Source organism: Alligator mississippiensis, chromosome 4 (genome assembly GCF_030867095.1).
Source record: "Alligator mississippiensis isolate rAllMis1 chromosome 4, rAllMis1, whole genome shotgun sequence".
NCBI lineage: Eukaryota > Metazoa > Chordata > Crocodylia > Alligatoridae > Alligator > Alligator mississippiensis.
Genome location: NC_081827.1, coordinates 10,602,321 through 10,616,157, shown reverse-complemented (window position 1 = coordinate 10,616,157; position 13,837 = coordinate 10,602,321). Strand labels below are relative to the sequence as shown.

General features: G+C 43.0%; 1 protein-coding gene across 4 annotated transcripts; it reads right to left on the bottom strand.

Moving 5' to 3' along the window:
- Positions 1–219: 219 nt before the first annotated feature.
- Positions 220–13,792, bottom strand: ATP5F1C (ATP synthase F1 subunit gamma). Of its 4 annotated transcripts, XM_014607574.3 has the most exons (10): positions 13,685–13,791; positions 11,462–11,496; positions 8,557–8,688; positions 7,899–8,103; positions 7,291–7,434; positions 6,651–6,715; positions 5,289–5,444; positions 1,951–2,047; positions 1,081–1,115; positions 220–359 (listed from the first exon to the last, which is right to left on the bottom strand). In XM_014607574.3, exons 1-9 carry the CDS (start codon positions 13,726–13,728, stop codon positions 1,109–1,111), a joined length of 885 nt encoding a protein of 294 aa, XP_014463060.1. In that variant the 5' UTR covers positions 13,729–13,791; the 3' UTR covers positions 220–359; positions 1,081–1,108. The 4 variants fall into 4 exon arrangements, with proteins under 4 accessions (XP_014463060.1, XP_014463061.1, XP_059581742.1 ...); XM_014607575.3 differs by lacking the exon at positions 1,081–1,115 and having other exon boundaries at positions 13,685–13,792; XM_059725759.1 differs by lacking the exon at positions 220–359 and having other exon boundaries at positions 1,075–1,115; positions 13,685–13,792.
- Between the last annotated feature and the right edge of the window lie 45 nt (positions 13,793–13,837).

Sequence of the window (13,837 nt, the reverse complement as noted above, 5' to 3'; positions counted from 1 at the left end):
ATGTAGATATATAAAACGTGACATCTTTCTTTGAAAATAAGGTGCTGGATACTCTGAGGATACCAAACAACTTGTTTTCTGAAGAACATTTTTTCAGCTCCTATAAAGAAAAGCCCCCCTATACACTATGCATGTTATACAGATGTAAAAAACTAAAAAGTTTCAAAAAGAGTACTTCATGCTAATGATGCAGATATTCACACAGCAAAAATGAGAATATTTGTTTCATGTAGGATGTTTATTGTAAGACAATTTACAAATATTTTGGAACTTTACCACAAATTCTTCACAGAATGATGGACCAAACTTGTTGATACAGCTATAAACCAGCCACCTAGAGGTGTTCCTCTCTTCTTTATCTAAAATACAAGTAATATTTGAGTCACAAAGATAGTAAAAAGTTATCTTAAAACTAGATCACATATTCAATTCTTTCCATTTGATCTTTATTCATGTTGTCTATTAGGTATGGAGCAGCCTTCTTAAACCTACTTCTTCTACGAACATTTTCAATATCAGTCTGGGGATATTTCTGCATTTTAACTACTGCACACACTTCAAGGTATTGTCTTGCCTGTATATTTCTGAAGTGTTGCTTACTCTTAGCACATTAGGACATTTAAAACCAATTCAAAGTATTGTGGCTTAAGACTGCTGTATTAAAACACAAATAGAATGCCAATATTCGAGTCTGTGTTCACTGAATCAAGTATGGGTTACTTTAAAACTTCTCCTTTTCCATCACAGCTGTCTAGATCAGGAACCAATATATAAGCCTGTTATATATGTAGCCGTTTAGAGCAATGTTAAAGAAGTTTATAAATAATTTTCTATGTTCACTGTTCAGAAAAGATTTCCACCTACATATGCAGAGATTCCAATTAGAGATGGGCCCATGCCAGTCACTGGGAGAACACACTGGGAGAAAGGGCTATTTGAAAGCTACATCTCAGTAGTATGGTTTTCGACACATTTGCTTTTAACATATTAAGCTATTTAACTGCTTCAGGATTATCTGTGTTTTATCATTTAAAAAATAAAAAAGGGAAAAAAAAGCCAGTTTTTGCTTCATCACTTTACCTCTTGATTTGTCTGAGCCTCTTTCCGATTACGCCCTGGTTATGATATTGCAGAGAAAACAGAACAAGCAGGTTAGGAAGCAGCTCAGCAGGCCAATGAAAAGAGAAAAGCTCGTTAGCACTACACGTGCTTTGACTTATAGCGCAAGATGTTTTCCGGCCATTTTCGATCACACTGTTATTGCTTACCACTTAAATTACTTATAACTTAATTATAAATTAATTCCATGCAGGTTAATCAATTATGCAGGTACAAAAAACAGTGGCTGTGCTCATCATTCATAGCTTTCCACATTTCAACAGTGGCAACTGCTGTTACTTCTCAGTGAAAACCGTTTGTTTCCTTAAGACACATATTTGCATTTAACAAACATCAAATTTCAGCCCACAAAAGTTATCCCTTGCCTTCTAAAATATACAGTAGATTGAGCTATTTGGAAGAAAGGTCTACCTATGGTATGCCTCCCGCCCCCACCCCCATTACCCGAACAATAATCAACACTACACTGCAGGGAGATTTTGGGCTGTTCAAGTACAGAGAATTAAAAGATAATTAAAAAGACACAAACAGTTTTACCCACAGGACCAGGAAGGGAGGGTGGTAGAGGGGAATATCTTGTCTACTCAAAGATGGTAAGGAATAAGCCAGACAAGTAGGCTGCAATTTTACAGCTACAGAACTTGCTCCATCAAACAAGCAGCTGTTAGAGCAGAGCAGTTGTGAAACATCACACCAATTACTGGAAAGTTTCAGTGTGTTGTTAAAAATGCACGCTATTAGCCTTAGAAGAATTGCTCTCTTAAACAGAAGATGCAAACATGAAAGGGACCTAGGTGAAAACCCTTGTTTCACATTTATACAGGTACTTACAGAGCAGCAGCACCAGATATGATCTCAATAAGCTCCTTGGTGATGACAGCTTGACGTGTACGGTTGAATGTCAAGGTCAATTTGTCAATCATCTCAGCTATGAAAAAAAGTTAAATTGCAAATTTAGATGTAGAATCTATAAAAAAAAAAAAAAAAAAAAGCTGCATCTCCGATATGTTTGAGTAGAACATCATACAATTTTGCAGATTCATGTGGCTAACCGGGAGGTAATTATCATTAATTACCAAGGAAGGAGAACAAACAAACAGGGCACTGCACCCCGAAATGTTTTTTATTCATTTGTTTTGTTAGCTGCAATTCAGCTTTTAATATACCTTAATCTAGTGAACACAGTGCAATATGATTGGTTAAAAAATACAAATACTCTATAATGTCAAGTTTCATAATTTGTTATCCAGTTGCTTGCGAAGAACAGTGCTATAATATGGTTTTGTTAATCATTAGCTCCATTGCTGTTCTGACTAATGAAAACCTGTTCTTGAAAACCTATTCTTCGAGTACAAGTTGTGGCGGGCCAGTAGGGGGCGCTCCTGCGTTGAGCCGCCCACCTCACTGCGCCCGACCACCTTCCAGGCTAGCGGGTGTGCTCCAGGGAAGGGGTCGGCCGGACGTGAGGCACCCCAGGGAGGGCACTCAGAGCCTGGAAGGTGGTTGGGCGCAGCGAGGTTGGCAGCAGTGGGATCCGAATACCCTGCTGTATTTGAGGCATAATTTGGGGAAAGGAATAGAGTCACTGAAATCCCTTGAGCAAACAATTTCTAATTTGGCATCGGGTCGACTAGATAGTGTAGACAGTCAGGATGGCGGACGAGTATGTCCGGATGACTGTGCCTGAACTGAAAGAACTGGCAAAAGAGAGAGGCCTTCACATGAAGAAAGGGCTAAAGAAGGAAGAGCTGGTTAAACTCTTGTGCACCAGTGAGTCAGAACAAGCGTCAGCTTCACGCTTGTCAACTCCTGAGTCCGACCCAGGAACACACTCCCTCCCGCTCAACAAGTCCAGAGGCTGCCGAGAGATCACCCTCTGAGGGGGAGCGGCAGAGACTCCATGAGCTATAGTTAAAAAGGCTGCAGCTGGAGGAGAAGAGGATGTAGATGGAGGCAAAAAGCTGGAAGCCATTAGCCATGCGGTCACCCAGGTGAATCTGAAACTGGCTCTCTCCTCATAAGCGCATGCTCAAACAGTGACCTGCCTCCGGAGGAAAACTCCAACCACCTCTGGATGATGCATGCGAGTAAGCTACTCGAGATCCGACTAGATATTTAGCTTACAGTAACTCAGATGTGAGATCAAAAGGGCTACCTCAGCCATACTGGTTTGCTCTACGGGATTCCTCCGATACTCCTCTGATATTGCTCTACCTTTTATCCCATTTTCACCCTACCCCCTGTAATCAATAAAGTTCTCCTTTGTGATCAGTGTGGGAGACTTATTGAGGTGTGGGTCTAAATTATGCCGAGGCCCCTTAGGTGTGGACTAAGGGAGACTTTCCTAATAAGCCCCTAGATTCATAGATGTTAGGGTCGGAAGGGACCTCAATAGATCATTGAGTCCGACCCCCTGCATAGGCAGAAAAGAGTGCTGGGTTTAGATGACCCCAGCTAGATGCCTATCTAACCTCCTCTTGAAGACCCCCAGGGTAGGGGACAGCACCACCTCCCTTGGGAGCCCGTTCCAGACCTTGGCTACTCTAACTGTGAAGAAGTTCTTCCTAATGTCCCCTGACTTGGGGGAAGTGCCCCAAGTGCCTGTATTGGGTCTAGTACCCATTGGACAATCAGTCCTGTGTCTTCCAAGGTGCGCAGAGCCAGAATTGAGTCCAGAGCCTTGGATGGTGGCAGCGGGAACCCCAGGCTAGCAGGTGTGCTCCAGGGAAGGGGTCGGCCAGACGTGAGTCACCCCAGGGAGGGCACTCAGAGCCTGGAAGGTGGTCAGGCACAGTGAGGTGGGCGGCTCAATGCAGGAGCGCCCCCTACTGGCCCGCCACACAAGTCACTCAGCATAGGGGTTGGACTAGATCAGCTTTTCCCACCTTGTGGGTCATGACCCAAAAAAGTGGATTGCAAGAATATCTGAAAGGGTCATGAACAAACTTAAAAAATGGATTCTCCTTTAAAGGAGAAAAACATGGGAAACTGTGGCTTTCCCTTTGCAGGCTGTCAGAGTTCCAGCCTGCAAGGGCCCCCCATCCCCCAGACACCCCCCTGCCCTACACACCCACCCCCCTGCCCCACACACTGGGGGCTGGGAGCGGGGGGCAGCAGTTCAAATGCGTCCTGGTACAAAAAAAGGTTGAGAATCACTGGACTGGACCTCTCCAAGTCCCTTCCAGCCCGACTTCTCTAGGATGGCCACTCAGCAGTCACAGCTCTGGCCCCATGATGCTGGAGAATCTGTCTCCACTGCTGATGCTACATGGCTGGACCAGGACCAGAGCTTGCATGTGCTCTGCTCCATGGCAGGGAATGGAACCAGCATTACACTTGACAGTAAGTAGGGTTGAAGGGGAGGGGGGCAGGTAACAAGGGAGACAGGTGGTAAAGGGGCAGGGGGCAAGAAGGTTGTTCCGCCCCCTCCCCCTGTGCTGTTTTCCCACTGTAGCAGTGGGGGGACAAATTTAAAGATGACCCTCCAACAATCAGATTCTGTACCTGGAAAATTATAACAAGTGTACATATTTCTCATAGATAGAATCCAATTAAGGGGGGGGGGTCATCTTAATTTCAAAGTCATCTTGAATTCAGGTAAATACAGTGATATTGATGATAATATAGAAAGTAAACTATCAGTTTGGACAATACCCAAATTCTATTTCTCAGCCACCAAATTCCTATTTGATCTTGGGTAAGGTCTCTGATCAACGTTTCATTTCCCACCACCTGAAAATTGGTGCAATAACAACAACTGCTATGGGTTTATGCAGCTCTCTGAAACACTCAGATCACACATGTAAGAAAAAGTGCATACTATTCATAGCAGTCACAGGACCAGCTTAAGAGTTTTAAACACTGTCATAAAGGAATCCTACATTGTTTTTCCACTCAAAGTTTCTCACTTCACCAAGAGAACTATATACTGGAAACAGAGTCACTTAACAGTAATCCCTCTTCCTAAGCACAGAGTAAAGATGACATGTTTATGAAGTACTTGGGTGAAAAGGCAGTGAATATGAAACATGACCTGGAGAGTAGCAGCAGAAACTAGAAACTGGAGCTGCTCTGCCTGCTAGCAAACACCATGAAATAAAGGATAAGTGCATACAACAGAGATCTGCTTAAACATCTTGCTGAGTGTAAAGCCCATAATGTATCCTTACAAGCATTTTTGCTAGCACTGTCCATAGCAGTCATTCTGGCACTCTGCTCACTGGTGGTGGATTCTTTCAGGGAGTAGAAAAGGATGTTTGTTAATGCATACTCCTGGTAGTTTCTTAGCACATCAGCATCAATATCATCATAGATGCTAATGTTTTCTGTAAAAACAGGAGAGAGAGAGAAAGAATTGAAATTTAACAAATGCAGTCACATCTAATGTCGGTTGCTTTTAAATTTAGCAGTAACTTGCAATACTCTCTGGGCACATCCTGTACAGACTTAAATGACTTTCTGAATCATCACAGATAGACTATTTTTCATGTGCACTCATGGTGCAATCAAAGCACTGAGCATTATGTCGTTTTAAAAGATGAACCTCAAATCTGGATTTTAGGCCACAAAATGTTAAACAGTATATCCTCAGTTACTGAAGACATGAATATGTGGGCTCAAACTAACAGACCTAATTTATTGCACAGTTCCTTTACAATTCTCAGAGAATCATTTTTTGAACCAAGAAGTAATAATTGTTCAGCTATCTAACGTTTATGAAGCACTAACTTCTTCAGACATCTTTCTTGCCTTGGCTAATACGATTTATATTCTTTAAAATGCTTCTGAACTTGCACTGTTTTGGTTTAAGTACAAATATAACCATGTCAGCTCATCCACTTCTTGGCTCAGCTGATTTCTATCAAAGCATCCCAAGTTTTCCATTATTGTGCTTCATATCTAAACATGTAAATTTATACCTACTGCTCTCAGCTCTTTTTTTTGTCTTTTAACAGAGCCTGCTCATCTAGCAGAGACAAATGCAACCCTGCAATACTTATTATCAGTTTGACAAGCTAACATAATTACTATACTAATAAACATGAATGCCAAGTGCTAGCCTACATCAATAAAGAGTGATCACTTAATTGGATTCTCTCTGCCTCCTCTAACATGAATAATAAGTATCACCTGAAAAGAAGTCAAGCATTTTTTTTAGTTTAAAAACTAGAGGAAAAAGTAGGAGACAATGTCAACCTTCATATTAAAGTTTATATGTTTTCAACTATTTCCCATTGGAGGCGTGCTAAGACATGGTAGAAATAACTTCTTTTTTAGCATAGAAACAAAAATCTAGTCACAGAACCTGAAACCAAAACTACTCTTAATAAGATACTGCAAAAAGATAAACTGACAACCCAATCCTATTCCATCTTCCCATTACCAGAACCAGCTACATGACCCAGTTTTGCTAAATAATCATAGTATGAGAGTTCAGGTTAACTGATTAACATCAGGAAAGATATCCTGTTATAATAATAAAAATTCTGAATATACTGAATTAGACAGATAGTTTTCAATTTACTACTTACCGGAACCAGCAACTGTATCAAGAGAAAAAAAAGGTTTTTCATCCGTCCTGTAGGAGATGACAGACCTATGAAACAAAATAAATTATTTGTAATGATTTTTTCTAAAGAGTTCCTAACTGTACTTCTTTCTTAAGAGTTGAAGGTAAAACGCCTTTCATCTTCCAAAACCTGGTATCAGAGTTCTGCGATGCTCCTGAATAAACTGACATGACAAACATCAAAAAAGCTATAAGAAGGTCATTGTCTTTAGGAAGTAGTGGTAAAAGTGAAAAACAGAACCCCAAATTTAGCACTTAACAGATACAAAAAACAGGGACTCAAAGAATATTGACATCTGCATATCATTAAGATTTCAAATGATTATGTATAAAAAAAATAAGCAGGTCAGATCACCACTAGTTTTCAGGTCATTTCATCAAACAAACACGATCCCATTTCCATTACTGGAAGTCCACCTAGCTTCTAGCAGAGCAATACCTTACGAGGAGCACTTTGGTAACGCAGCCACACCGATTCCAAGTTCCAAAATTAGTTCCATGCAACAGTGCACTGGGCCACATAGACATGTTCAGAATCTTTCACCCCATAATACATTCACTTCTTTTAAAGAAAAACTGACACTGTTCTTCAAGCACCTTACCGGAACCGATTGTAGATAATGGATCCTTCATCAAATTCATACCCAGAGTTTAGCAACTCTAAAGCAATCACTGAAGCATCTCCAAAGCTGGGAGGCTTCCTCCCCACTTCCTTGAATGTCACTAAGAAGTGCTCACCGTGTGTCCTAAAATAAAAATAACCTCATGTTAAATGTAAGCCAACCTGCTACTATGAAACTGTCTAGGGCCCTGATCTAGGAAAACACTAAAGTGTGCAACTGGCTTCAAGAACATGAGTGGTCCTTTTCAATTTCAAAATAATTCACGTGCTTAAGCACTTTCTTGTATTTGGGCCTGAGCAACGGGAAATTTACTTATTTTAAATGTTGTTCACCGAGATAAATTCATAAGATAGTTATTTTACAACAGTGCTAGTTTAAGCAGCATTCATATTCTTACTTCAACATACTTCAGTGCAGTGTAACAGAGCACACAAATCAGCAAAACAATTGTGGTGTACCTGCAGAAAATTTAATTTATTCATTACCATTTTGTAATAAACTGGCCTCTGCGTTCTAAATTGTCCATCTGAAACTATCCCCAAGTTTCTACCATGAGAAATGCAAAAAAGAAACAACTTCAAGATTACCTTTGAAGCAAGCCTCTTAGCTTGTCACCCACTCCAACCACCATGACCTCTTTCCCTTTGTTTGAAAGGGCAGTAATCTCACTTTTTATGGTTTTAGCAACAGAGGTGTGGATAGCGCCACAGAGACCACGATCAGATGACACACCAACAATAAGGTGCTTCTTCTTGTCTTCAGGCACCTTAATTTCTGCTTTTTCGTAGAGAGCTAGAGAAAGAGTAGTAAAAGTTGTACGTTTGATTGCAAGTGACCAGAAAACTGAAAGATATTTTGGCACTGACAAAATATATTAGTCCCTATTCTAAACAGAACTATTTCTAAATGGACCCACATTCCACTTTAGTCTGCAAGTGTGCCTTTAGTTAGCCTATTATTGTTACAGTTGGCCTGTAAGATTGGCACAGCTAACAGAAAAGCTTAAGGTGGATTATGTTTACACTTATAGCAGCACTTAGTGTACAGGTAATTTCACTGTTTTATGTATGGACAGTTGCATTATTTTCATATGCTGCTCCCAAGGTGACAATCTACCCTCTCCAAAGCTTTGCAATTGGGTATTTGCCAATAACAGCAGTTTCAGAGCCAAAACTGAAGGGCCACCAAACTTGTGCAACCGAAGAAAGGGGCAAGAAAAGTTGAAATATTATTACTTTCTCTTACCCAGGGCTCCTACTCCATACACTCTAGCAGGCTTCAGCTCTCTCTCAGCTCTTGCATATTTTGCTGCAGCAACCATCTTCATGGACTTTGTAATTTTCTGAATGTTCCTGATGGACTTCAAACGTCTGGTAACTGCAAGCATGCAGAAGTTAAAATTGGGCTCAAGTTCTTAACAAAAACTTGAAAAGTCCTACACAAAACTTTTCCATCTTGTCACAGTAAAGAATGATTATGTAGGAAAAAAAGAAAACAGGATTACTTTTACAGTTATATTTAAATTAGCAAAATATTAAGAGTATATTCAGGGTATAAACTCCTCTTCATAGTTTAATACTCCTCAAATACTCAACACTACGTACATTTACCTCAAGAATGGACATTCACAGGAAGGGGTAATTTCTCACATCCCAGGAACAGGAACCAAAGTAACAGAATTTTAAGCTGAAGTTCCACATAAATAGAGGCATTATTTTTCACCTGCAGCTCCCTAACAAATTACATAAATGCACTCTCCAAGTCATCATACGTGTTCTCAGCATCAGAGGACAAAGGAAACAAATCTCAGTATTTCTGACCTAGTGACTTGCCCTTAAATTTGCTCTCGAATTTAGATTTTGACAAAGCAAGTGTTTATAAAAAAAAAAAAAAAAGCTACGATTTGGAGAAGTGTTGCTAAGAATTTTAAACAGAAAGAAATCAGAACAAACTTAAAATATAAAAACCAAATACTTTTACTGTAGCATTTGCAGTATGGATTGCTACAATGTACCCCAACAGGGGAACCAGACAATGAGTTATCTGATAGAATAGAAATGAGCAATGAAACCAACACACCTGTTCTCACTCTCTGGGAGTAATCACTCAGGAACAATACAAGAAGCTTGTTTGTAACAACTCAATCTATAGCTAACATCACATTAGTGCCTCAAACCCAAAACATCAGCCTTGCAAGAGATTTTGCTATTTGAAAAAACATCCAAAGGTTACAAGCAATACTGATCCAGTAGAATCATCTTGGTTGAAGCTGTTTTTCCCTTGATTACTAAATTCCCACTTATTCTGATGGCCGGGGTAATTAATCCCACGGTGTCACTTAGTCCCATTCTAACAGTACTTTGACATTTCCAAAATAAATACAGAAAGTAAATGCTTAAAAAGTGATCAAATAAGATATGCTGGCTTTGAAAACAGGGTTATGGCAGTTATTCCATTTTCCACTCAAAATCCTTGTTTTTTTACAAATATACACGAAAGATCAAATTAATAATTAAAAAAAAAAAAACATAAGAAATTAGTTAGCCAGTCACAAGTAAGTCCCTGTATTTCAGCTGCACACACTTATTCTGACCTTTCTATTCCTCCAAACAGGTGATGTTATTAATAGAGCTTTGCAGGGTAAGTACCATCCATAATACATATAGATTTCATAGACATTAGGGCTGGAAGGGACCTCGGAAGATCATCAAGTCCAGCCCCCCGCCCAAAGGGCAGGACGTCAGCTGGGGTCATAGGATCCCAGCAAGATAAGCATCGTTTCATCTTGAAGGTGTTCAATGAAGGCGCTTGAACAACCTCCGGTGGCAGGCTGTTCCAGACCTTGGGGGCTCGGACAGTAAAGAAATTCTTCCTTATGTCCAGCCTGAAACGATCTTGTAGTAGTTTGTGACCATTCGTCCTCGTCATCCCTTGGGGCGCTCTGGTGAACAAACGTTCCCCTAGATACTGGTGGTCACCCCTGATAAACTTGTAGGTGGCCATCAGATCACCCCTGAGCCTGCGCTTTTCCAGGCTAAAGAGCCCCAGGGCTCTCAGCCTGTCATCGTAGGGTCTGCTTCCCTGACCTCTGATCATGCACGTGGCTCTTCTCTGGACTCTCTCAAGCTTCTCCACATCCTTTTTGAGTTGTGGAGCCCAAAACTGGACGCAGTACTCCAGCTGCGGCCTCACTAAGGCCAAGTACAGGGGGAGAATGACGTCCCGGGATTTGCTTGAGAAGCATCTATGGATGCAAGCCAGCGTTTTGGTCGCTTTACTAGCCGCAGCATCGCATTGCAGGCTCATGTTCATCTTGTGGTCAATGATGACCCCCAAGTCTCTTTCTTCCATAGTGCTAACCAACATAGCACTGCCGAGCCTATAAGGATGCTGCGGGTTTTTTTTCCCCAAGGTGGAGAACCTTGCATTTATCGGCGTTGAACACCATCAGATTCTCATCCGCCCACTTGCTGAGCCTGTCCAGGTCAGCCTGGATCATCCGCCTGTCTTCTGGTGTGGATGCTTTGCCCCAAAGTTTGGTGTCATCGGCGAACTTGGCCAGTCCGCTTCTGACTCCAGTGTCCACATCATTAATGAAGATGTTGAACAGTATGGGTCCAAGGACAGAGCCTTGGGGGACCCCACTGGTCACAGGACACCACGATGAGTGACTTCCATCAATTACTACCCTCTGGGTCCGACCCCGGAGCCAATTTTCCAGCCAGTGGATAGTGGGGGACCCAAGGCGACAATTGGCCAGTTTCTCCAAGAGACGATCATGGGACACCAGATCGAAGGCTTTTTTGAAGTCAAGATATATGACATCAATCTCATCTCCCTTGTCCAGGTGATAGGTCACCTGGTCGTAGAAGGAAATGAGATTGGTCAAGCAAGAAACAAAGGGCTGGTGAGATCTTCTTAGGAATGCCATTTTTAAAAACAGTTTATCATGAGAGCCAGTCTCTTGAAAGATACTTTAAAAAAAAAAAAAGGATTTGAGAGGTTTGAAGTTAAAATTAAGTAGATAGGGTGATTCACAATGAGTTTACCAAAGAGAAAACAATTTGTTTGAATTTAATATTGCATTTTAACATACTCTATTCCTTGCACACATTCCCACCTATATTACAGGCAAACCAGAAGTACTTACTGTCCTTTAGAGTTGCCATATTCCTGACTTGGCCCCTGAGAATTAACAGAAATCAATGTTAATTACTCCTCTAACAGGCTAACATACTTTTCTATTTTCCAATTAGGCAGAATCGAACATTTATATCCCAAATTCCTATTTCTTAAAAAAAGAACGCTCTGCCTTCTACATTAATTCATGTTTTGTATCTTATTTACACGGTCCTTTTTCTCCCTCTTTCCTTCCTTATTTGTTTCTTTCCAATCTGTTTTAAAATTCTTGCTGAATAACGAACATTATATTTAGCACTGTCTTGGAGAAATGAGTGGCACACACACCGTCAATAGGGGTTCATAGGAAAATAAATCTCAGAGGAAGGTGCACATGTCTATCATTTCAAGATGACAAAGAACATTGATAATAACCAGTGAATACGATTCATTAACATCAGGCAAGATGTTGTCCATCTGCTCTCCGCACACAACTTTCTTTTTATTACCCTGCAGTGCTGGTATAACCTCAGTCATATGAATTCATCTTTTTTTCAGTTGTCTGACACCATACACTGTCCCCTTGCTCTCATGCTTCACCTACCAGACTTGCAATTTAATTTTAAAGGACTACCCTCCTCCCTGGACAGGTCTGCTTCAGCCTCCCCCCAGGGGCAGCCTGGTACAAGCTCAACAGAGGGGCCCTGCAGCTGCTGCCCCAAGGTGCCCCCCACCCCTGCCTCAAATTCATAGATTGTAGAGTCGGAAGGGACCACAAAGGGGCCCCTGGCAGGAAAGATGACCAAAGTCAGATGACCCCAGCCAGGTGACTATCTAGCCTCCACTTGAAGACCTCCAAGCTAGGTGATAGCACCACCTCTCTTGGAAGCCCATTCCAGATCCTGGCCACCCTTACTGTGAAAAATTTCTTCCTAATATCTAACCTAAATCCACTCTCAACTAGTTTACACCCGTTATTCCTAGTAACTCCCTGGGGCGCCCTAGTAAACAGCGCTTCCCCTATTCCTCGTTGACCTCCCCTAATAAATTTATAGATGGCCACAAGATCTCCCCTCAGCCGTCTCTTGTGAAGGCTGAAGAGATTCAGCTCTCTCAACCTCCCCCCGTAGGGGCTATCACAAGGCCACTAATCATGCGAGTGGCCCTCCTCTGGACCCTCTCCAGATTCCCCGCGTCCCTCTTGAAGTCCGGCGCCCAAAACTGGACACAGTACTCCCAACTGCAGCCTGACCAGTGTTGCATAGAGGGGGAGCATCACCTCCTTTGATCTATTAGTCCTGCACCTGCTAATGCACGACAAGGTGCGACTGACCTTGTTGATGGCCTCATTACACTGCCAGCTCATGTTCATCTTGGAGTCAATTATGACTCCAAGATCCCACTCTGCCTCCAAGCTGCTGAGAAGGAGACTCCCCAGCCTATAGGTGTGCTGGGGGTTCCTCCTTCCCAGGTGGAGTACCTTACATTTATCTTTATTAAACTGCATCCTATTTCTCTCTGCCCATTGATCCAACCTGTCCAAGTCAGCCTGAATCTGCTCCCTGCCCTCCGGTGTACTAACTCTGCCCCATAACTCGGTATCATCACCCAACTTGGAGAGGGTGCTCTCCACGCCCTCGTCCAAATTGCTGATGAAGATATTAAATAATATCTAAAGTACTAAATGGTACTTCCCCCACCTCCAATGTTAATTCCCACCCCCATGGTACCTCCCCCCACATCCCCCACTTCTGCTTCAAGTGGTACCTCCCCATTCCTCCACCTCCAATGATAATTCCCCTGCCCCCCCCATGGAACCTCCCCCCAGCTTCTAATGGTACCTGTCCCCATAGCACCTTACACCCCCCCACCTGCTTCCAATGGTACCTCCCCTGCTTCCAATAGTAGCTCCCCCCCACCTCCAATGGTACCTCCCCCCAGAACACCTTACACCTCCCCCCCACAACACCATATACCGCCCCCCCCCCCTCCAAAGGTACCTCTCCTCATGGCACCTTTCTCTTCCCCCCCCACATGCATCCAATGGTACCTCTCACCATGACACCTTACACCCCCCCCACCCCAACTTCCAATGGTCCCTCCCACACTCCCTCTCCTGCTTCCAATGGTACCTCCCCGCTGCTTCCAATGGTCTCTCCCACATTCCCTCCCCGCTTCCAATGGTACCTCCCCCCCCACACCCCGCCGCCTCACATGGTACCTTCCCCCGCCCCTATGGCCCGCTCCCCCGCACCATTGCGGCCGGTAGAGCAGCACCGCAGCCCCCCGGGCGAACATGGCGACGCTGCTGCGGGCTCCTGCGGCGGCCGCCCGGCTGAAGGTCAGTCCCCGCCCCGCGCATGCGCCGCGGCCCGAGGCGGGTGCGAAGAACTGCTTCCGGCGGCGC

Excerpts from the sequence above, each read along its gene's own strand:
- ATP5F1C (XM_059725759.1), bottom strand. The coding sequence starts at position 13,728 with ATGTTCGCCCGGGGGGCTGCGGTGCTGCTCTACCGGCCGCAATG. Across the intron at positions 8,104-8,556 it reads GTATGGAGTAGGAGCCCTGG|CTCTCTACGAAAAAGCAGAA; the intron begins GTAAGAGAAAGT and ends CTCTTTCTCTAG. Across the intron at positions 2,048-5,288 it reads CAGTGCTAGCAAAAATGCTT|CTGAGATGATTGACAAATTG; the intron begins GTAAGGATACAT and ends TTTTTTTCATAG.